Genomic DNA, 21,839 nt, shown 5'->3' with positions numbered 1-21,839 from the left:
AGAGGAAGGAAAGAGGCCTCTCACAAATAATCAAAAGCTCAGGGGAAGGAAAGTTTGGGACAGTTTCCAGGAATAGGTAGTGGTCAACTTGGACCACGAGATAGAGCAAAATGACTAAAAATGCAAAGCTGTATAGTAGGGAAATACACATCTCAACCTATATCTCTTCCTAATGTTAGCATGGTAGCCTATCTCTACACACACACACACACACACCTCAAGCAAATACTTTGGAATATGTGGGTCATAATCTGATGGAATCTTGATAGATATCTTTGCTATAGAACACTGCTAGTCTGTCTTTGTATTTAATTTCACCTTGAAAAAGAACTTGTAATTTTTTCAGCATCATGAAACCCATGACTTCTATTTCACAGTCTATGCACCAGATTTCAATATTATCACATCTCATGTTCTATATTTTGCACTTGTGGATGGGAGGGCACGCTACTGTCCTCCTTCCTCAACACCATACTATTGTTTTGGTTCAGACTAAGAATCTGACTTTGTGTGTGTGTTGGGGGGTGGGGGTGGGGTGATAGGGGAGCCGTCAGAGGATTTTGAGCAAAAGAATAGCTTCGGAGGGGGGTTATCTAGCATTGACATATAGGGAAAACTGGGGAGGCATGTTAATTGTGAAAACATTTAAAAGCTCATGAAAGTCCTGCTAAAAAATACTAAGGTTCTATGCATGGGTAAGAATAGTGAGAATGGGTAAAGGAAGATAGTTTTTTTTTTTTTTTTTAAAGATTTTATTTATTTTTTTTTAGAGAGCGAGCGAGCGAGAAACAGCATGAGAGGGGAGAGGGTCAGAGGGAGAAGCAGGCTCCCCGCTGAGCCGGGAGCCTGATGTGGGACTCGATCCCAGGACCCTGGGATCATGACCTGAGCCGAAGGCAGATGCTTAACCATCTGAGCCACCCAGGCGCCCGAAAGGAAGATAGTTTTAAGAGACTTTGCCAAGGTGAACTCTAAAGAACCTAAGACTAGATATAAATAGAAGTGAGAAAGATGACAATATTTGTACAGAGAATGGTAATATTTATCAGTAGAAATAAAGGGGACAAAAGGGAGGAGAGAGGTAGAGAGATGTAACCGGTTTGATTTTGGATATAAAGTATTTGAATTTCTCCACTGGTGTATTACGGGCAAAGCTAAACTTCTTAAAATGTTAATTATTTTGAAGGGGCTAATTACTTAGTACTGGGGAAGAATAATGACATAACAAAAATTTTCTTAAGAAGACTCCTTGCTGCCACCAACAGGAACCAGCACTTAAGTTGCATCATGTGCCCATTTAACTAGGAGGTGCCGAGAGAGAACACATGTAAATCACACGTAGGATTCCTCTTTGTGATTGAATGAGATGGAAACAGGAGTTTGCTATTCCCACAGAAAGTGTCAGTTCTTGTTGGCCTCTGGAAATATGGTCACATCCACTTGATTATGGTTCTAACATTAGACCAATCTCAATTTCTGCCTTTCATATTGGCTTTAGAACCTACCCCTTCAATAATATGACCCCACTGTATGGTCTGGAATGAAAAAGTACAAGGAACTTGGAATCCAAATATTCAGGCACCTTCAGCATCTAAAAATATTTCTATATTCATGTTTTATTATTTTTTAAAGATTTATTTATTTGAGAGAGAGAGAGTGGGGGTGGAGGGAGAGGCAGAAGGACACAGGGGGAGGATCTCAAGCAGACTCCACGCTGGGCACAGAGCCTGATGCCGTGCTCTATCTCAGGACCCTGAGATCATGACCTGAGCGGAAACCAAGAGACAGACTCTTAACCGATTGGGCCACCCAGGCGCCCCTATATCCATGTTTTAAATGAACTTAAAAGTCATGTGATAATGAAGACAATACTTCCAGTCCGGTGTCTAATACTTTTACTTCCCAGCAGCATAATACCACTTTGGTCAGGTTGAACCACTGCACAATTTTGCAGCTCTTTCAGAAAAATAAAGAAAACAATTGGAAAGACACAACCACATGCAATGGTGAGGAAATAGTACTATTGCCCGATCTTTCCCTGGAAATGTGAAATATCCTTGGTTCAGCTCCACACTGTGTATTTATTAGAAGCCCTTACAACAAGGGATTTTGTTTCTTGTAGCACCAGATAGACACAGTGGCTAACATATAATTCTGAAGAGTCATTGACATATTTATCACACGTCAAAAATTTTCGGAATCTGGACTTTATCCATGTCCCTGGCTTGAAGTGTTCTTCACGAGAGTAAGCTGTAACGTAAGATTGAGTTCTCAGTCTGCTTCTGCCACTGATGTACTGTTGACCTTAATACTTGACTGCTACCTTTTTGTATACTACTTTACAACTTCAAGGTACTTTTATATACAGTGACTCATTTAATGTAGTGGTGTCCCCCAAACCACAGATAATGGTTAGACACATGAACTCTTGTGTTACGCTGCGTGGGTTCAGATCCCCATTTCATCAGCTAGCTGTGCAACCTGGACAAGTCACATACCTGTGCTTCAGTTTTCTTGTCTATAAAACGAAACCTACTAGAGTTGAAGAGATTCCACGATATAGTCTATGGGAAGTACCAAGCACAGTAGAACCTAGTAAGAGCTAAGTGTTATGAGTAAATTTTTACTTACCTACCTTGCTGGGATCTAACTATGGTGTGTGGATAAATTGAGCAGTGTTTTTCAGTGATGCGTTTAGAAAAGCAAGCTCACATAAAATATGAGCAGGGGGTCTGTCAAGATTTCCACAAGTTTGGGATTTTATTTCTTCTGTTGGCTGTGAAGAGGGAGCTGATATACAGTAAACTCTAGCTATCGCCAGAGTTAAGTGTTGAGGAGATCCCCACAGTAAGCCCCAGAAGGGCACTATGTCTGTCTTGTTTGCCATGGTTATTTCTAGAACCTACTAGGTACTCATGTTCTCGGTGTACAATAAATATTTGCTAAATGAATAAATACATGAAAAAGGCTTAGTAGCTATGTGATTCATCTTTAGCTCAGGTACAGTCTAGAAATCAAATAGAAAAGAGGTGATCTTTTGAAAGCAGAAGATTTAGAGATGTGTCCCCAATTACTATGAACTCCTTAGAGAGAAGTTATCAGTAAATATTAAAGGCGATATTAATCATGTGCTTGATGTCATGACTCTTCTTCCTTTTTTAAAAATTGAAACAGAATATTTTATAAAACTCATAAATGGAGTTCTACGTTTTAATCACCCTTGCAAAATAACCCAGGGAGCTTTCATAAAGAACTAGCAAGTTTGAGCTTTCTTCGTTGTTAAAAACTCTTAATTCCCAAACACTCTCCCTTATCTAAATGGCCTCAAATCCTTGAAGCTTTTCAAGTAATTGATTCCAAATTCATCTATCTGAAAAGTATTTATTTATGAAAAGAATCAATTCTGGTTCTATGAAATTCAGAAATTACAGTGCCAATTACTGTACGCTGGTGAAATTTTTCAGATTATCTGAAGGCAAAATTAATTTATTTGTCTATCCACCTATATCCAATCATTCATTCATTCATTCATTCAACAAATACCAATTGAGCAGCTGTCGTGTGCCAGGCCCCACACCGGATGTCAGAGATCTGACAGGTCCACAAAGCCGTCACAGACCTTTTACTCATGGAGTTTATGATCCAGAGAGGACGCGCTGGGTAGGACTGCCCCATGTTTGGGGACATATTGCCCACCGATGGCTTCCCTAAATCTTCAGAGCATTGATTTCTACTTCACAATGCTATCGAAAGCTGGTCTTATTAACAGGCTGTCCGTATAATAAACACAAACTAGCTAAAAGATGAGAAATTCAGGCATTATTCAGACATTCACAAATATCTATAGATGTTTAAGATAATGTAGACAAAATATCCCCATGTCTTGGAGTCCTATAGGCACAGCTGAGTAAAATGAACTGAGATCACATCAGTTTGATTTGTCACGGTTGAGAACTGCATTTGTAAATTGATGTAATCCATCTCTAGCCAAGTTCTTCAGAGACAGCTTTGAATTCTTAAAAAGCCCCTGACAGCTAGATTTTACATTTAGATTTTAGCATTGTCTTTAAAGATAGTGGTAGTTCACAGAAGGAGAGAATTCCCTATTGATTACATGATTGAGGAAGCACAAAGGTCTGTTACTCTTTCCGAAGTCAATTATAATTTAAGCTCATTATCTCCCTGCGGATGTTCTATTTCAAATGGCAACAGAATCAAAATGTAAATGCCCCAAATGGAGAGGTTCAGGTATTCTTTTACTAAACTATGCTCCATGTACTGGCCTTCAAAATTACAGCAGCAAAGAGTTTAGCAAAATCTGGCCACCAACCTGGCCAAGGGAAAGAACTCAAATTCACCAGGATCATGGAGGAATAGTCATACCAGATTTCCCCCCTAACTTTGAATATCTAATTTATTTATGATTTTCAAGACTGACATTCACGTAAGAGCAACCTGATAAGTCCTTAATATGATTTTGGACACATCGGTGGCTCTACCGTGATCACTACTAATAAAGAACATTAGTACAAGTTGTGGTAATTTTTTTTTTCCCTTTCCCTCTGGCTTCAGTGAAACTTAGAGAACCACAAAGGGCCTCTCTAAGTCTTAGGGACAGAAACTTTGGATTAAAACTTTAGGGGAAGGCTTATATTTCAATAACCAGATTTTACTAAAAAACAAAACAAAACAAAAACTGGCCATTTGGTCATTTGTATGTAGGACCACTGTGACATGTAATGTGTCTTTAGATGCCTTAGGTGTGATGGATTGCCCCTTCACTTTGACAAAGGACTTGGCATAGATTTATTAGCATTTAACATTATGCAAATGAAGCATAACATACAAAGACATCTAGACAACACAAATGTAAGGTATCTGCTCACTTGATAGCTGCTTCCATAATACCATGACCATATTTATATTGATGTGAAAACATATGATCATTTCATATCAACCATACACTTATGGCTAAATGAAAACACACCTTAAGCTCTAAATTTATACAAGGCATTGAAATGTGTTGAAATGACCATTTTCTCATTACAAGGGTGCAATGATTTCCCTTTATGAGAATCTGTGGCATCGCCTGAATAGCTTTAATATTTCTTTGTTAAATGATAACTAAAATATATGTCTTATTAAATTTTTCTTATAAAAATGAGAACTACCTTTCAAACTGAGTAATACTCACACGTAGTCTCCATTCACTCCTTTTAGTCATGCTTATCTCTTTTGTAAACCTATTTTACATAACATTCAGGGTCCTCCCCCTTGCCCTCCCTCCCCCCCGCCCCCCCCCCCCCCAGTTTTCTCCAGTAAAAAATGATATGTTTTCAGGACGGTTGTTGAAATTGGTGTACCTCCTAGTTTCCTCGCTCTTTGTTCTCTGATGGGTGATGTACTGTGAAGAATAGGCAGAACTTGGTATTGACAATAATACCCCTTGACAGGGCAAAATAAAATGTGCTGGGTAGTTCCGACTGGTTTTATTTTGTTTTCAAGCAATAGCTCTTGAACTGAGCTTCATCAGTTTCTAATTTGGGGGACTATCTGAAATGTAAACTTTATTTATGTTGGGGAATCAATTTCTGCATTTGAGAAAAGGGAACATTCAAACATTTGCCTCAGTTTTAATGCTTTATCTAGAATGTTTTAACTGAAACATTTATTCTTTTTTCAGGTACATTTTTGTGCCTAACTTATTTAAGTGCCCAAATGATTATTGCTTCTTATTCATTCCAATGAGTAAAGTCAGACTTATGTGCTTAGATTTATCATAAGTCAAAAGTGATGATCTGTATAGGGGGCTCTTAACAGATCATTTTCCAGCAACTGATACTTTCTGAAAGATGATATCTCCTTGTCTGTTTTCCTATATGAATATGTGTAATGAATTAGGCATCTTTTCTCTCTTGAAGGAACAGCTTCTTTTCATTCACAATATTATATCCTGGTTTACATCTGCCTAATTTTAAAAGGAATAATACTTTTGGTCTTAGATTGCCAAAAATATCCAGTTTATCTTTGGGGAAACTGATCAAAACTTTGTGTGACATATATATTTGTATATATATATGAACACATATCATAATCGAGCTTTGTGAAGCCCTAAGCTTTAAAATATTAAATAAATTTCTGTAACGACGTATCGGTGTAGGTAGAAAGAGTTTAGATTTCTCCAGAGTTTGTCAATCAAAAAATATAAAACTTAACCAAAAGCTAGGTCCTTTGCTAGTGTTCTCTTACCAAATTCGTAATATTTGGTAAGAAAAGACCTCAGTTTGTAGCAAATACACTCTGATAATATATATTTTGTGGAATAAATATGCATAATATTCTGTTAGAATTAATAATCATAGATACAAGCAATACTCAAATTAAAAAAAAAATACCCTACTAGAGTTCTCTATCCTTGCCTCTAGCAAACCAAAAGTTGAGCGAAAATTGTCCCACTCCATTAATGCATGATTAAATTCATGGAAACAGAAAATAAAAAGCCAATTTCTTCTAGAACCTGAACAGAGTATAAATAGCATAACTTGCCTTTTTCAAGAGGGGAATGAAGGTTGAATTTGCAATTAACTGGAATTCTAATTCAGACAATTCAGCAATATGGATGTGGACGAGGTCAGGGTACCGGGCAATGCGTAGGTTTCTTTTAAGTGGTTAACAACCTTGAATTGATGCAGTTTGAACTATAGCTTAATGAGGGATTTGTTAATCTCTGGAAAAGCTATAGACCAAAGATTCACTTCATCTTGGCCTGGTGATTTATCTGAAAGTCATGGACTTGATTCTTCTTGTACTATTTCAGTCTGCAGACTGGAAAACCTCTCCCTTTACACACTGAGAATTCCCACTGCAGTGAATGGAGGGCCTGTGTGTGTAAAGAGCACGTGAGCAGTGGGATTCAGGCCCAGAGAAAGAAGATGTCGAGTCGCCTTGGAAAAGAATTCATACACCACGTGTTCACAGCTTCTTGACAGGTATAATTATCAATGTGGTCTTTTCCTTTTACTATGTGCTGGGATTCGGAAGCACGGTTTCGAATTTGTGACTATCAGATCTTTGATCAGGTAGCTTCTCTCTAAGGACCTGAAAGAGGGGGAAAGAGTGAAGGGAAGCCAGTGATTAGTATTCATTTGTCAATGACAATATGCTAAAAATATCAAAAGAGCGTGTGCTATGTGAGAACAGCAAGAATTATTTTAGGCCCTATCATTCATGCACAATATTCCACATATGAAAAAAAAATCGTTTGATGTTTGCAAAGGAAGTAATTATCAAATGGGGATGGAAAAGAAACAGTTATTCCCTAAAATGAAATACAGAACACCAGTTGGGAAACATTTCAAGTGTAAAACATTTCTTCTTCCCAGTTCCAGATGACTCTTTTTCTTCATGAAGGCAAAGGATAGTTAACTTTTACAGTGTGATTCTTAGGGTTGGGGTACAGCCGGCAGAACCTCTCTCTGATAGGCAGGAAGCCCCAGCCTCCTTGCTCTGAAGCAGATTCTCAGACCCCTTTCTTCTCGCACAAGGTCAGCCTGACACCAAGTAGAACGGAGTACGCAGCTGCCCATGTGGTCAGATCTGGAGGATCAGCCTCCGTGAACACTCCCCTCAAGACCTGTCACTCTTCTCCCATCATGGAATCTTTCCTTTCAGAGAGAACAGTGGTTTCTGATCTTTGTTTTTAAAGCTGCAGATATTTTTATGCCCATGAATGCAAAGCATCATATACAAAGCAGATTTTTATAAACTGTGGCAGGCCTTGCAATTGGCCTACTTTGCATCAACAGCCTCCAGCTGGCATGCCTTCTGCAGATGTGCTTAAAAACCCCTGGGTGGGGGCTTCATAGCCACGCACAAGGCCATTGTGCTTCTTTAAGCCCCACTTAAGAACATATCACACGCAAGCACCACCTGGTACCGACGTTTTCCCTCCTACAAAGCGACCACTAATCTACTACTATTGAGTGCTCACTAATCGCCACATATTTTGTTAAAAGTTCTACGTATTTTTTCCTTACTCAATCTCCATAACAGACCATTTCACTGAGTCTTCTATTGAATAACTTCCCATAGGTCCCCAAGTTAGCAAGTGACAGAGATCTAGAGACTGAATTTTTTAATGAATTAATTTATTATATAGTACATGTCCCAGGGGAATGGGCCTTAGAACAACAGGTGAATTTTAGTAAATTCCAGAGGGTGGGGAGGGAGGAGGCCTGAGGGATATGCCAGGAGCTGAGAGATCACCGGGCATCCAAAATGTGGGCCGCTGAAATACCCACTGGGAAGAACCATCTGCACCAAATGTTCTCATTATTTCTCTCATCCCCTTGATTTGTAATTCAACAGATCAGTGATTTTTTTTTTACTTGTTTAAATAAAAGCCTTTTTTCCCATATTAGTGTAAATCTTATTGCTCAAATTGCTTTGCTAACTTTTAAATGAGCCGTTGTGATAGACAGAATAATGGACCCTAAATCTATCCTCACCTTAATCCCTAGAATCTGTGAATATGTTAGATCCCACGTTAAAGGGAGATTAAAGTTGTAGATGGAATTAAGGTTGCTAAACAGCTGATGTTAAAACAGGGAGATGATCCCAGATTGTCCAGGTGGGACATATAATTAATATCATTAAACGTGGAAGATGGAGAGAGAAGGAGGAGCCAGGGAAGGGGGGTGTGATGAGGAAGCAGAGGTCAGAGCAATGCAGTGTGAGCACTCAGCCACCCTTGCTGGTTTTGAAAATGGACAAAGGACCACGAGGCAAGGAATGTGGAGAGCCTCTAGAAGCTAGAAAAGGCAGAGAAATGAACTTTCTCCCTGGAGCCTCTTAAAGCCCAGAGAGACTGTACTGGACTTCAGATTTACAACATAATACATTTATGTTCTTTTGAGCCACCAAATTTGTGGTAATTTTTTTTTAAGGCAGCAGTAAGACATGAATACAGCTGAGGTGATGGAGTACTTTGAAGTGTGGGGTAAATGATAAGGGGGAGTTGGATAACTCTAACTCTAACTAGCATGAGAATGAATCCCTGGAAAGCTCATGTGAAGATGTCTGTGAGGAGGGAGGGGGGAAGTCAGGGCAGGTGCCATCGAAGAAAGAAGTAGAGTAGTAGCACAGCGGTGGAGAGAAAGAGGCTTTGAAGCCTGTGTTTCTGGGTTTGAGTCTTGGCCCTATCACTTATGAGCTGTGAATTGTGGATAGGTTTTTAAAAAAAAATCCTACCTGCCTCAGTTTCTCCCTTTAAAATGAGATTAAAAATAGTACCTACCACCCATAGGATTGTTGTGAAGATTAAGTAATTGAACATAGATGAAGCACTTAGAAGAGGTTTTTGGCATACCCTTAATTGCTTAATAAATGTTATCCAGCATTAAGGTGATTATTGCTATTATTCCGGTTTTCTGCTTGGTAACTCTGGGTTCCTTGGATTCAAGCTTATCAGAGTCGTCCTTTGAGGCTGGTTTCCTCAGTTCTGCAGTGGTTCCCGGGATCGGACCCGAAGGACGGCGGCTGTGGCAGTGGTCGTGGGAGGCCAGAACAGTCGGGAGCGGACAAGGGAAGGGAAACGGGGGCCTGACAGTTGGTGAGGCCACTGCTAAACTCCAGCTACTTTGTAAATCTTTGACGATCCAGCCTGGTTTCAAATGCAGTGAATTCTCCGCTGTCAATGCAGCAATAGGTCAGAGAAATTTGACAATCTTTTAGTCTTGACTTCCTCAGAATGTTGACAACTCAGGAAGGATTCCTCTTCCTTCCTCCTTTTATTCTTTGAGAATCTGGGTGAAATATGGAAGTCTATAAAATCACGATTTAAAAAATAAGATGCCTTAAGCTGAATAAATGTAATGCTCTTTGTCAAGAAAGTGGGGATAGCATAAAAATAGCCATACTCCTAACCTCTGTTTAGGTTTCTATAATTCGGTTGTATAGTGATCATCTCTATTACCTTTCAGAAAATGTAATCTACTCCTGAGTATCACACATGGAAGTTAGGGGAAAAGACAATTGAGTTTTATTTCAGGCGAGTTTGAAATTAAAAGTGGGCATAAGAGATAAGTCTCCACACACCAAATTAGCTTCAAATTTCTTCCCCAAAGCAACCATAGTATGAGTTAGGAAGTGTAGCAAATCCCATTTAATCCTTAAAATTTTAATTAATTAAGAGTTGAACAAGAGCTAATGTAGGTCTCTTTGACTGAATTCACCATAAAATCCGTGGATGACCTGACTCGGTACGACGTCGCTCGTACTTGGAATGGCCGCTACAGGCATTGGCCTCCCAAAAGGCCACGAGCGTGTGTGTAGCGATGGCTGTCTTGGCAGGCATAAATATAAATTGCATGCTCATTTAAACAGAACTTTCCCGTACCCTCTACAAGAAAAAAAAACTGTTTGTAAACGTCTTTTATTAAAAAATGTTAGTCTTTGGCGATGAGACAATAGGAAATTCTGAAGTGATTTAATGAAGACTGATGGAGCAGAGAAATGAAATGGAGTGCACGGCCCAGCAAATACTGATGGCCAAATAGTATCCTTCCAAAGATGACTGAATGGGTAGAAGAGTGGAAGCTTTTAGTAAGACCTCAGAAGTCTGCATGGCAACACATTTCTTTCAAAACACTTTAGAATAATTTTACTGTGGGCCAGTGTGGCAAATCAATTAGGAAAACAGTACAAGTTCACATTATTGAGGATGGAAGACAAAAATGAGTTAGTGGAAAGAGTTCCATGTTCTACTAAAGAACTATGGATTGTTATTAGACCTTTGAAGGGATTCTGACAGTACTGAGTGAGGTAAAGTACCTTTGTATTCAGAATGGATTAGAGAGGAGAAAGATGTGGGCAAAATGACTTGTCCAGATGCATCCTTATCACTCCATCCCAACCCTATCCTCCTAGTCCAACCACCATATCGCTTGCCTGGACTACTCTATAACAGCCTTCTAATTAGTCTCTGCTCTCACTTTTACCTTGCAATAATCTGTTTTCCTCAGAACAGCACGAGTGATCTTTTTTAAAACATAAATCAGATGTCAGTCCCTTGCTTAAAACCTTTGGTGGCTTCCACTGCAATAAAATCTAACTTCCCTCAGTGATTTAAAAAGCTTTCTGTGACCTGGCCCCCATCTATCTCTCTGTCCTTCCTCATTATTTCCTAACTAACTACCCCAGCTTTCTTTCTATTCCTCAAACATCAAGTGGCTCATGTCTCTCTTAGAGCTAGGCACTGGCTAGTTCCTCTTCTTCTTCTTCTCATTTCTGGCTTCTCCTCAGCATTCAACCCACCTTACACGTCATCTCCTTTGAGACGTCTCCCCTGATCACCTAATAGAAGGTTGTCACCTAGCCAGTGTCTATCAGAGCACTCGATTTTAACTCTGTGAAGTACTGGTCCCAATAGGTTATTTTCATTTACCTGGATATTAACTATCTCCTCCAACCAGGATGTAAGCACCATGAGCGCAAGGACTTTGCTTTGCTCAGGCTGTTTCTACCGCCCACTGAACAGTGTCGAGCCCATGGCAGTACCAAATAGATCCTTACTGTTGAATAAATGTAGTTTTTAGAGTGAATGGAAGGTGATTTTAGATGAAGTCACCCAACTATGGGATATATACAATAAAAACTCACAAGCTATGAAAGAAAGATAGCTGAATTCTCAGCAGTGTCTGAGGACAAATCCTGGAGTCTTTATACTTCCCCACGTAGCTTCTCCTTTTTGTGAGTGTCACAAACCATTGAAAGTCTCATGTCATATCCAGTGTTTCTGGTTGTGCAAATAGTAGTCTGATAAAACCACCACTACCCATTGTCATTTTCCCAAGAACATCTGAGCCTCCCTTCAAAATCCCATTTGCAGACATCATAGCGGAGAGGTGTGTTATGCTATTAACTGTCTCTTCCAAAGGAGAGCAAGGACAATTTATAGAACTCCAGACTATCTGATGTTGGCAGATGAAATGCCTGCAAGAGCAAAAAGGGAAATATATTCTATGTTACTTGAAAGTGTGATTATGAGGGCTCCACGAAGCCATTGCAACTTCATATCATTCATCTAAAAAATGGGGTTTTAGGGATACTTACCTGGAAGGGTTTTTCTGAGGATAAGGAATAACATGGGAGAAGAGCCTAGCACATAGGAAGCACTTCAAAGATGGGGATTCTTACTCCTCACGTTTTTTTCCCTGGCTTTTCTTAAAAAAGGCAAAGTAGCAAGACCTGACTGAGAATTTTTGTCACAGTGGAATTTAGAAAAAAGGCAAGAGCATCACATTTTCAGTGAGCACCCACAGAGAATTTCAGATTTCTCAGAGCGCGCCCACTGGCAGGTCTCCATGTCTTTCTCCATGGAGCAGTTTTCCAGTAATTTGTATCAGTATTCTAAAGGGCTCTTCCCAGGATCGGCACTATACGGTTGTTTAGTTCGTACACTGTGCAAAGGCAGCTGGCCAAGAGGGTGAGCGGGGGGCTGGAATCCAGCCCCCACTCTTGTCACGGAGCTCTGTGCCCGGGGATCTGGGTTGCACAGAGGCTGCATTTTCCTCATGTGCCTAAAGGCATCCTATAGTCTGTACCCGGCCCTCCCAAGCACATGATTTTCCAAAATATCTTACATTTGCAGAAAATATGGCTGAATGGCATTATAAAGTAAGCGACGGTCTTGTTTACATTTTCTGAGGTCATCGGGTTTTTTATTTGCTTGACTGATTCGGGCGGGGGCGCTGTCATAACCTAATGATTGTATCCCAGCTGCCTCAGAAACCGCATTAAAACCCGAAACGAACTTGTAGGTGTCGGGCGGTCGTTGGTGCGGAAGAAGGCGCTCCTCACCTAGGCCATGTGGTTCTGCTGTGTTTGTTGCTGCCGCTGCTGTTGTTGCTGCTGTCGGCGCCGGGCGGTCCGGAGCTTTTCGAAGCGCGCCTCCATTTCTTCCAGGACTTTTGGGGTGTACCGGACCACCAGCTTGACGCTGTCTTTGGCAGCCTTGAGCAGTTCCACAGCTTTCTCGTGGTGCTCGCCTTCCACGCTCTGGAAAGACAGTGACAGCTCTTAAAGGGGAGAGCTCGCATGTTCCTCTCCCTGCGGGACCAGTCTGCCGCCAGGATCAAGTTAAAATCCCACTTTGACACTGTATGGTGACTGACGTAACATAATAAAATTAAATTAAATGTAAAAAAAAAATAAAAAAATAAAAAAATAAAATCCCACTTTGAAATGTCAAGAAGCGGCAGCAGATGGGATGCATTGCCATCATCACTATTCTTTATTGTGTTTGAGGTGGAAGTGGAGGCAGGTTAGGATGCACTAGGGTGCAGAACGGATTGAGTGGGGCTTCAAGTCTGGAGGGTGAGAAGCCATCAAGACCTAAGATACCGCGCTAACGTTTAGCGTGGGATTTCTAAATTTCATCTGCAAGAGTAAATGCACTGGTCAAGGAAATTCTGAAAGAAGTAAAAAAAAAAAGTAATAAAGGGGAACTTTCCCTATCAGATATTAACGTTATTAGGGATCTATCATGATTAAAGCAGTGTCTTGTTCTTGCAGTAAGAGAGAGAACACAGAGTCCAGAAGCACATCCAGCGTGTGTAAAACTTTGTTATGTGATAAATGTGGAATTTAGACCAAAGGGGGAGAGGACTGTTAAATAATGATGTGGAAACAAATAATAATTAAATGATAGAAAATAACGTAGAGCCCAGTCTCCTAGTCTATGCTAAAAATAACTGATTAAAAATTTAAATGGAAAAATAAAACCATAAAACAACTAAAATGAAGCAGAGCTGAAATGTTCATCTTGCAATGGAGAAAGAACTCTTAAGTAAAAATGCCAATGGAAAAAAAAATCACAAAATCAGATTTATAAATTGTAAGTTTCTGTATCTCATATACCATAAAAAGGCCAAATAACGAACAAGAAAAAATATTTTTAATATATGACAATTCGTTCACATTCTTACCATGAAGAACTCTTGAGTCTATGAAGACCTAAGCAAAATGGGCACATGAACTCAGGATGTCTAAGCTCCCTTGCAATGAAAGAAGTACAGATGAACACAAAATATTTCCTTTATAATTATAATTTAAAAATGGTGAATATGTATTTTTAAAAATGTGTATTTCCAAGGATGTAGGGAAATGGGACTGTCATATACTGCTAGTAACTTAACACAAACTGGCACAATTTTTCCAGAGGGCATTATTGTTATGCATTGAATAAGCCCCTTATAAAGAATAATTTATTTTCAGAGAAATTTACTAAGGATATAATCATATGCATATATGCACACATACCTATAAGGTAGGAATGATGAAGCAGAAAGCAAAAAATAAATCACTTCTTGGCTTTTGAGTTCCAAGTCTTTTAAACATCATGGTACAGATAATAGCTGGGAAACCATGTTTTTACTACAAGTAAATACAAAGAGGTCTCTTTTCCCAAACCTTCTAAAGATTCTCCAGGTTGGGATTAGGGAGAAGCAAAACAGAAGAAAGCTGTAATCGGACATTACAGGGCCCCAAGAAAAGGAGATAATCTTCTCTGTCAGCTGATCCTCAGGGCAAATGACCTAATTCATATTTTATAGGATCAAAGTGCAAAGGTCTTTTTGACTTGCTTCCTGGATGAAGCTCCCAGAAGAAAACATCTGCGTGAGGAGATAGGCTGAGAGAGTGCAAGAACACCTGAGAGTGGACGCAAGTGGCCAGGAAGGCCACCCCAAATTGGTTGAGATCACATTTTACAACCCAAGCAGAAGGGGGACTAAAAATGGATATTACATTGAGTTACAAAAAAATAAAATAAGTAAGTTGCACTTCAAGCACACTTCAGTTATATCTGGAAACTCATAATTGCTACATTATACAGATTTGGAGACAAGAGATTGTGTTCCAATTTTATCACTTGCTTCAGCAAGGTGGATGTGGTCCGAGAAAAAGAAAATGCTTTGAATTTAGCAACAAGGCAGCCATCATGGTGTGTAAGAACGCTATTTCATCACGTGTTGGAGTATTAGGCAGATACTAAGGATTTAAGAAACGACCATGATGAGCCCTGGAGGCAATTTACAGAGCCACCCCTTCACCAAGTCTGGGGTAAATCGAGAGCAAGTGGTTATAAATAGCAGCTGGGCAGAGTGAGTTTTTGCCTGTGGCTCAAGCCTAGGAAAATAGGCTTGTTCATTGATCAATTCATTCTCTTAATTATTCATTCAATCATGGACTTGGTCACTCACTCAACAGATGCTTATTTAGCATTTATTCTATGAATTCTATTCTACCAAGTTCTTTGGAAGAACGCTAAAGGATAGGGGAAAACTTTGACAATTCTGCACAATATCATCCCTGTTTTCAATGTGCTCAAAATTTCTAATTTGCCTCAAGATGAATTGTTAAGATATGAAAATCTCCTTCAAAAGGAAATCTGGGCTACTTGGTTGTTTATGCCTTTCTCTAATTTCTTTTTTAATATTAACATTTATGTGTTTATATATCTCAGTAACACTGGTTCACCCGTTTTCTAGGCCAGATGATTAGTCTCCAAACTCCTTTTTGGCTTTTGTTCTGTTTGCTTTCATTTAATAGGGTTGGAAATTCTAGGCCAGACCTTTAGAGGCCCATTATCTCCGTGTAGGCATTATGCCTGCAGTTTAGAGTTGCCACGGGAGGGTTGTGGTACTAATACATGGGGCCATCAAGCTCTCACCATAGGGACAAAGAGCTGCGAGAAATATGGCTGGTGTGCCGTATCCAGCCCCACTGAACCATCAAAGTTACCCTCTCCCACCCCAAACTCTGTTGTCCCCCAGAGTTAGCAATTTATTAAAAAGCAGACTCCATGGGCTTTGAATCTAGAATTGTTGCCCTGATGTTCTTTCTCTGGTTTAGATGATGACTCAGCCTCCTTTGGGCTCACCAGAGTTAACAGGTCTCCTGGTTTAACTCTACCTTTTGCTTTGCTTTCTTCACCAGGGCACAGAACCTTCTGATGGGATCTGGGCAGAGTGTCATATGTCTGCTTCCAAAAATGCTTTGTTCAAATAATACAAGTTATATAATTGAATGGTACAAGAGAAACTAAGAGGTAACTCAGAGATTCGGGAAATATAAGTATGTTTGTAGAATGTACTATTTCAAACACTCTTTAACTTTATTTTTCAATTGTTTTCAGAAAAATGTTTCAACTCTTGTCTTAATGACTGATCTGGATGGCTTCTCCATGGGCTTTGCCTACTTTATGAATACTTTTGAGTGCATATGGTTGCCTCTTTAACATATAGTTTATCTTCTGAGTGCTTTTAGTCCCTCAGTTCAACTTTTTGGAAGAATAGGCTGGGGCGCCTGGGTGGCTCAGTTCGTTAAGCGACTGCCTTCGGCTCAGGTCATGATCCTGGAGTCCCTGGATCGAGTCCCGTATCGGGCTCCCTGCTCGGCGGGGAGTCTGCTTCTCCCTCTGGCCCTCCCCCCTCTCATGTGCTCTCTCTCATTCTCTCTCTCTCAAATAAATAAATAAAATCTTAAAAAAAAAAAAAAAAGGAAGAATAGGCTGTTTTTTCTACTTTTTTTTTTTCTTTCTTTCTTTCTTTTTTTAAGGTAAGAACGAAAAAGCAGATCACCTTCCCATGGAGGTCTTATTTCATGCATAAAAAGAAGCCAAACTATCTGCTCAGTTAGGGTATACGTGTTGATGCGCAAACACTTGTTAATAGGTATTCCTTGAGCCCTGAAAATGTATCACCTATCCCTAACTTTTGGCTTGTTCTACTACTCACTCTTAATGAAAGTATGCCTTATTTCGAGCTAAATATTTAAAACATGTTTTGAAATGTAATAGTTTATTTGTCGACAATTGAACTGTTTCTATCAAAGCTGTACATATAAAAGCCATCCTGATTCAGAAATTGTCCTCTGTGACACATCGCTCAGTTGGGGCAGTCACTGAAAACCTGCAGCACCAGCTTGTCACAGAGCAGGAAAATGTGGCCCTTCAGTAATTTGGAGAAACTTAGCGAGGCTTCCCATTTTAAAGCAAAATCCCCTCTTGCATTTAAAATTGGAAATTCTGTATGATTAGATTTCATTCTCTTGCTTTAAGAATTGTGGTGTACCTACTGCAATTTTAGGAACTCATAAGCAAGGATTCATTTAGTAAAGACATCTGGTAAAAGTTAAATATTATTAAGAAGGCGAGGGGTGGTAAAGAAGGCATGGGGGAATAGTAGGTACCTAGGAAACATTTAGACTAAGAGAAGTATGGCCCTGAAAGAAAAAAGGCCCTAAAGAGAAATATTATCGACCCCACAGTTATGCATACTTTGGCCATGATCATTCACTGAAATGAAGTAAAAGACATTTCTATCCTGAAAATAATGTATTTCTCCTGCTAAATCTTTTAAAAGTATACATAGAAATCAATATGAGAGAATTTAAATCATTTTTTGTCACTTCCAAATGCATAAATACAAGCTAAAAATAGTAAATTGATATAAAAATCATAATCCTGTAATGTTAATATGTAAGAGAAGATATTTCATTCAGGAAGCTGGGAAAAAAATAACTCAGTAAAAACCAGATGCGTACTGGTTTCATCAGCAATCTTATGCAGTTGTAAGCTCTAGGAAGCTTTAAAGTTAGTTAATTTGATGAAAGTTTAGTAAGTCAGTGACTGGTAAATGAACCAACTTAACAACATGAATACCTTCTGATCTTTCTTTTTTTTTTTTTTTAAAGATTTTTTTTTAATTTATTTTTTAGAGAGCGAGCGAGAGAGAAACAGCATGAGAGGGGTGAGGGTCAGAGGGAGAAGCAGGCTCCCCGCTGAGCCGGGAGCCTGATGTGGGACTCGATCCCAGGACCCTGGGATCATGACCTGAGCCGAAAGCAGACGCTTAACCATCTGAGCCACCCAGGCGCCCATACCTTCTGATCTTTCAATAGCTCTTCTATTTCCACAGGTTGGGAGATATCAAAATGGTTGCTATTTCATGGTATGCTCAATTTCCTAGTTGATTAAGAATCCTCTCTAATAAAAGAGAACTTTGGATCACACTGCAGACACTAATTTGCTCATGACTTGTGTTTTTTCCCCACGGCAATAGGGAAACTAGTTATTAAATTTTGACCCTGGCTAGCCCTCAGATGGAAGAGATGCCCGTCCTGGGAAGGAAGCTTGTTATCTGTGCATAATTAGCTGTCAAATGGTCTATGCCCAGGTCTTCATGCAGGTCTTACTCTGTGGGGATTACTTGAACATAATCCCGGCAGAGTTTGCTAATAGAAAAGTTGCTTAAACACTTTTTCAGATAACCAAGAATTGGCTATACCTCTCAGTTATTCTAGGCATATCTAGAGCCAAGTTTATGCCTGGGCTCCTAACATGACATCAGTCATTCCTTTGGATGTGACCAGGGAGTAAATTACATTAAGAGCATTGCATCATAATATCTAGGTAACTCAGGAACTCAGAACACTATAGCTGTAAAGACCCTTAGAAACAATCTTAGTTATCTCCTTGTATTTAATCTTTTGTCTCGTTAAAACAGCCATCACCACTTACAGTTACAAAATGATTGTCTTGTGATGAGAACTCTTAAGATCTACTTTGTTAGCAACTTTCAAACACACAATACAGAATTATTAACTACAGTCACCAAGCTGTACGTTACACCCCCATGACTTATGTTATAACTGGAAATGTGTACCTTTTGGACAGAGATTGGTTTTTTGGGGTGATGTGAAAGGATAGGAACTAATGACAAGGGTAAGATCGGTCAACTCCTAGCTCTAAAGTGTATGAGTTGGCTAGTGAAGGAGCGGCATGAGGGCTACGTGAAGGGCTCGCTATTAGCGGGTTATGATTCTCACATTTGAAATGATCCAGTATAGTCAAAGACAGACCAACTCCTTTTCCACAAAGGTTACAGTGACTGATCATTTTGTTCTTATGATAGTTTTTCTTTTAGTCCATTAAGGCATTTTATTATTTTAAAAGTACGTATGTCTATATATAAAAACATGCGTGTGTGTGTATACTCTAACATTTATTGAGCACTTACTAAGTGTAAAGCACTGCTAGCTACTTTCTGTGCATTATATCTAATCCTTATAACTCTATAAAAATGGGAATGGAAAGCTTAAGAAATTTATCCTAAGCCCCCAGGTAGTTAAGTGGAACAGATTAAAATGAACTGAGATCTATCTGTTTCCAGAGATTAGACTCTTACCAAATCCATAGCATTAAACAAGATATTAAAGAGAAAGTAAATATCATAGGCGTGGCTATTCCCTGTTTCTGGCTTTTTTTAGACCAGTAGTTCTTAAACGTGGATGTCCATAGGAATCAACTGAGGCATTTTTTAAAATATTAGAGGCCTGGCTGTATCTCAGACTTGCCATATACTCAGCGATACGCCCTAGGAATATGTGACTTTATAATACAGCCAGCCAACCAGGCACTGATACGTAGGTCAGTGTTTGGACACAGTACTCTAGGCTATAATTAACCCAAACAGTAAATAGAGTTTCTCTACTATGTTATTCTGGGAAAGAGAGCTCGGTAGGCTAGAAAATCTTGTAATTTTGCCTTGGTGTAGCTCTAGAATCATCATTTTTGGTCACTGAGAAAACCCTATACATATTAATTGGGTATTTAATTAAGAATGGAATATCTCTGCACAAGCTGCAGGACATATTCAGAAAAAACTTCTGTGACTTTTTGATCCATTCCTTTCCTCAAATATGTTAATTTCCTGTTCTAAATGTATTCTCTTTTGCTGAAGAAAAGTGGCAAGTGTATAAAAAGTATCACATTTATCCCTTGGAAAAAATATGCTAATATTCTCCCATAGTACTCTGTTCCTGCCTAAATGCTAATATCTATTTCAGTGCACTGTAATTTATCAGTTTACAATCATTCTGCTGTCACCAGACTGTCCAAGGGCAAGACGAGTCTTATTTATCTCTGTGCCCAACATCTATGCTGTGTTCAATTAATAGTCAATGAATAAACCATCTTTCTCCCTTCCCCCCGGGCCCTCCCTCCCTCCCCCCCTCACTTTATATATATATATATGTTATAACACACTTTTTTCTATTAGGCTAAGGAGCCAGCACTGCTTTGGTTTGAATTTGATCTTCTTCACCTATCAGCTCTATGAGCTCAGACAAGCTGCTTATTATCTTCAAGCTTCAATTTCTTCCTCTGTAAAAGTGGTATCAGAGAGTATCTACTTCTAAGGATCATTACGGGCATTAAACTTAATGTACACAAAGCACCTGGAAAAGTGTGTGATATTTAAAGAGGATCCAAGAAATGCTAGCTCTTTGTGATAACCTTACTGTAGGGCTTCAGATGCTTAAGGACAATAGCAACAACAAAATCTAATTTTGGAGTAAGTAGACATTTCCTTTATATTATCTAGGGGCAAAGTTTGCTAAATAAATTAACAGTGGATGGAGTTTGTTGGAAGAATGTTTCCAACTATTTAGGTAAATCAACTGCTTCTAATTACTGTCAAGTAATTTAGAAGCACCATTTCCATACATGCAATTGATATGTTAATTACAAATGATCATTATTTATTCATGAAAAACTATTCTTCTCAGTCCCTCCACTGTGTCCCACTTTGTTAAGGAGAGGAACAGTGGGTAGGAGATTTGCTTGATAGTAGCATGCATAATGTGAGCGAACCTGAGAGGGGAAAATCAACAACTAACCCAACACTACAAAAGAGTGGAGAGGCTGACAGGAGAAAAGAGTGTCTATAATTACACATATTTTCATCCTGTGAGAGTAGTTATAAATATAAAAATTTCTGAACCATGAAAGCAGAGAGTGCAGAGCATTGCCAGCAGGCCCAGGGGGCAAGAAACCTAGAGGGAACAAAAGCTTTAGAAGAAAAATCAGCACCAGAAATCACAAATCTAGCATATGGGTGATCTCAGCTCACCTTTCAGATCTGGAGGCTAAAATTGGAAGCAAATGCAGCTACTACACTTCAGTTGTAATGCTTTATAGTAACTGCTCAACTCTTGATGTTCTGGCACCAAATGAAGGAAAAAAATTCCTGATGGTTGTTCGGATGAAGATTAAACACACACACAAATACACACAAACATGTCATAAATGCACACACACATTCAATAAACATATGTACACACACACGTGCACATACACACAGGAAACATACACACACATACACAGACACGCAGGAAACATACACACACATACACAGACACGCACAGCCATCTTCAGGAGTACAAATGTGAGCACTAGAGATCTGGTAACAGAAGCAAGCAGCATGGGAAAATATTCCCGGGAAACGAGATCTTCCAAGCAGTCTGTTAATTTTTGAGGAGTAAGTTTCACCAGGAAGTCGAGGTTACAGCAGACCCTTCCCAGCCGTGATTCACCTGACTCGTCTGCTAAAATGCATGCCGTGTCCGCCCACGCTCTCTGAAGCCTTGACACTGTGACACCAAAGCCCTGAGGTGCAGAGACTCCTGCTGACGTTCAGAAACAGTCACGTAGAAACTGCCGGTTTTCAGCGTTTGCTTCCGGGTGTGGTTTGGCAAACGGGAGGGGTGTGGAGGCATGATAACCACCATCCCACATACCCCCAAAAAACTGCCTCCCCCATACTCCCCACTCTTATACTTCACTGAAACATGCAAATAATATCTCAGCCACTAAAATTTAGTGTGACTCCTTCATCAAATCATCAAACTGACCCTTAGTATAGCCTGTGTGACAGGGCAGAAAGTCCAGGGATTGGAGTCAAGAGGGTCGAGGCATGTGAATAGTAGACAAATCATTG

General features: G+C 39.5%; 1 protein-coding gene across 2 annotated transcripts in view; it reads right to left on the bottom strand.

Moving 5' to 3' along the window:
* Positions 1-5,319: 5,319 nt before the first annotated feature.
* LIN7A (lin-7 homolog A, crumbs cell polarity complex component) overlaps positions 5,320-21,839 on the bottom strand; it is a 114,337-nt gene continuing 97,817 nt past the window's right edge. Inside the window, exons 5-6 of one of the 2 annotated variants that reach the window (XM_045872905.3) lie at positions 12,859-13,056; positions 5,320-7,098 (exon numbers count right to left, since the gene is read on the bottom strand). In XM_045872905.3, the coding sequence (XP_045728861.1) occupies positions 12,859-13,056 (198 nt within the window). In that variant the 3' untranslated portion in view covers positions 5,320-7,098. Of the gene's footprint in view, positions 7,099-9,439; positions 11,992-12,858; positions 13,057-21,839 lie in introns of those variants that run through there. The other variant, XM_064590840.1, reaches the window with a different exon arrangement.

Source organism: Mirounga angustirostris, unplaced genomic scaffold (genome assembly GCF_029215605.1).
Source record: "Mirounga angustirostris isolate CCGP_5_RB_7025 unplaced genomic scaffold, mMirAng1.0.hap1 SCAF_5, whole genome shotgun sequence".
Lineage (NCBI taxonomy): Eukaryota > Metazoa > Chordata > Mammalia > Carnivora > Phocidae > Mirounga > Mirounga angustirostris.
Note: the sequence above shows the minus strand (reverse complement) of the source record. Positions and strands in the feature narration are given on the sequence as shown.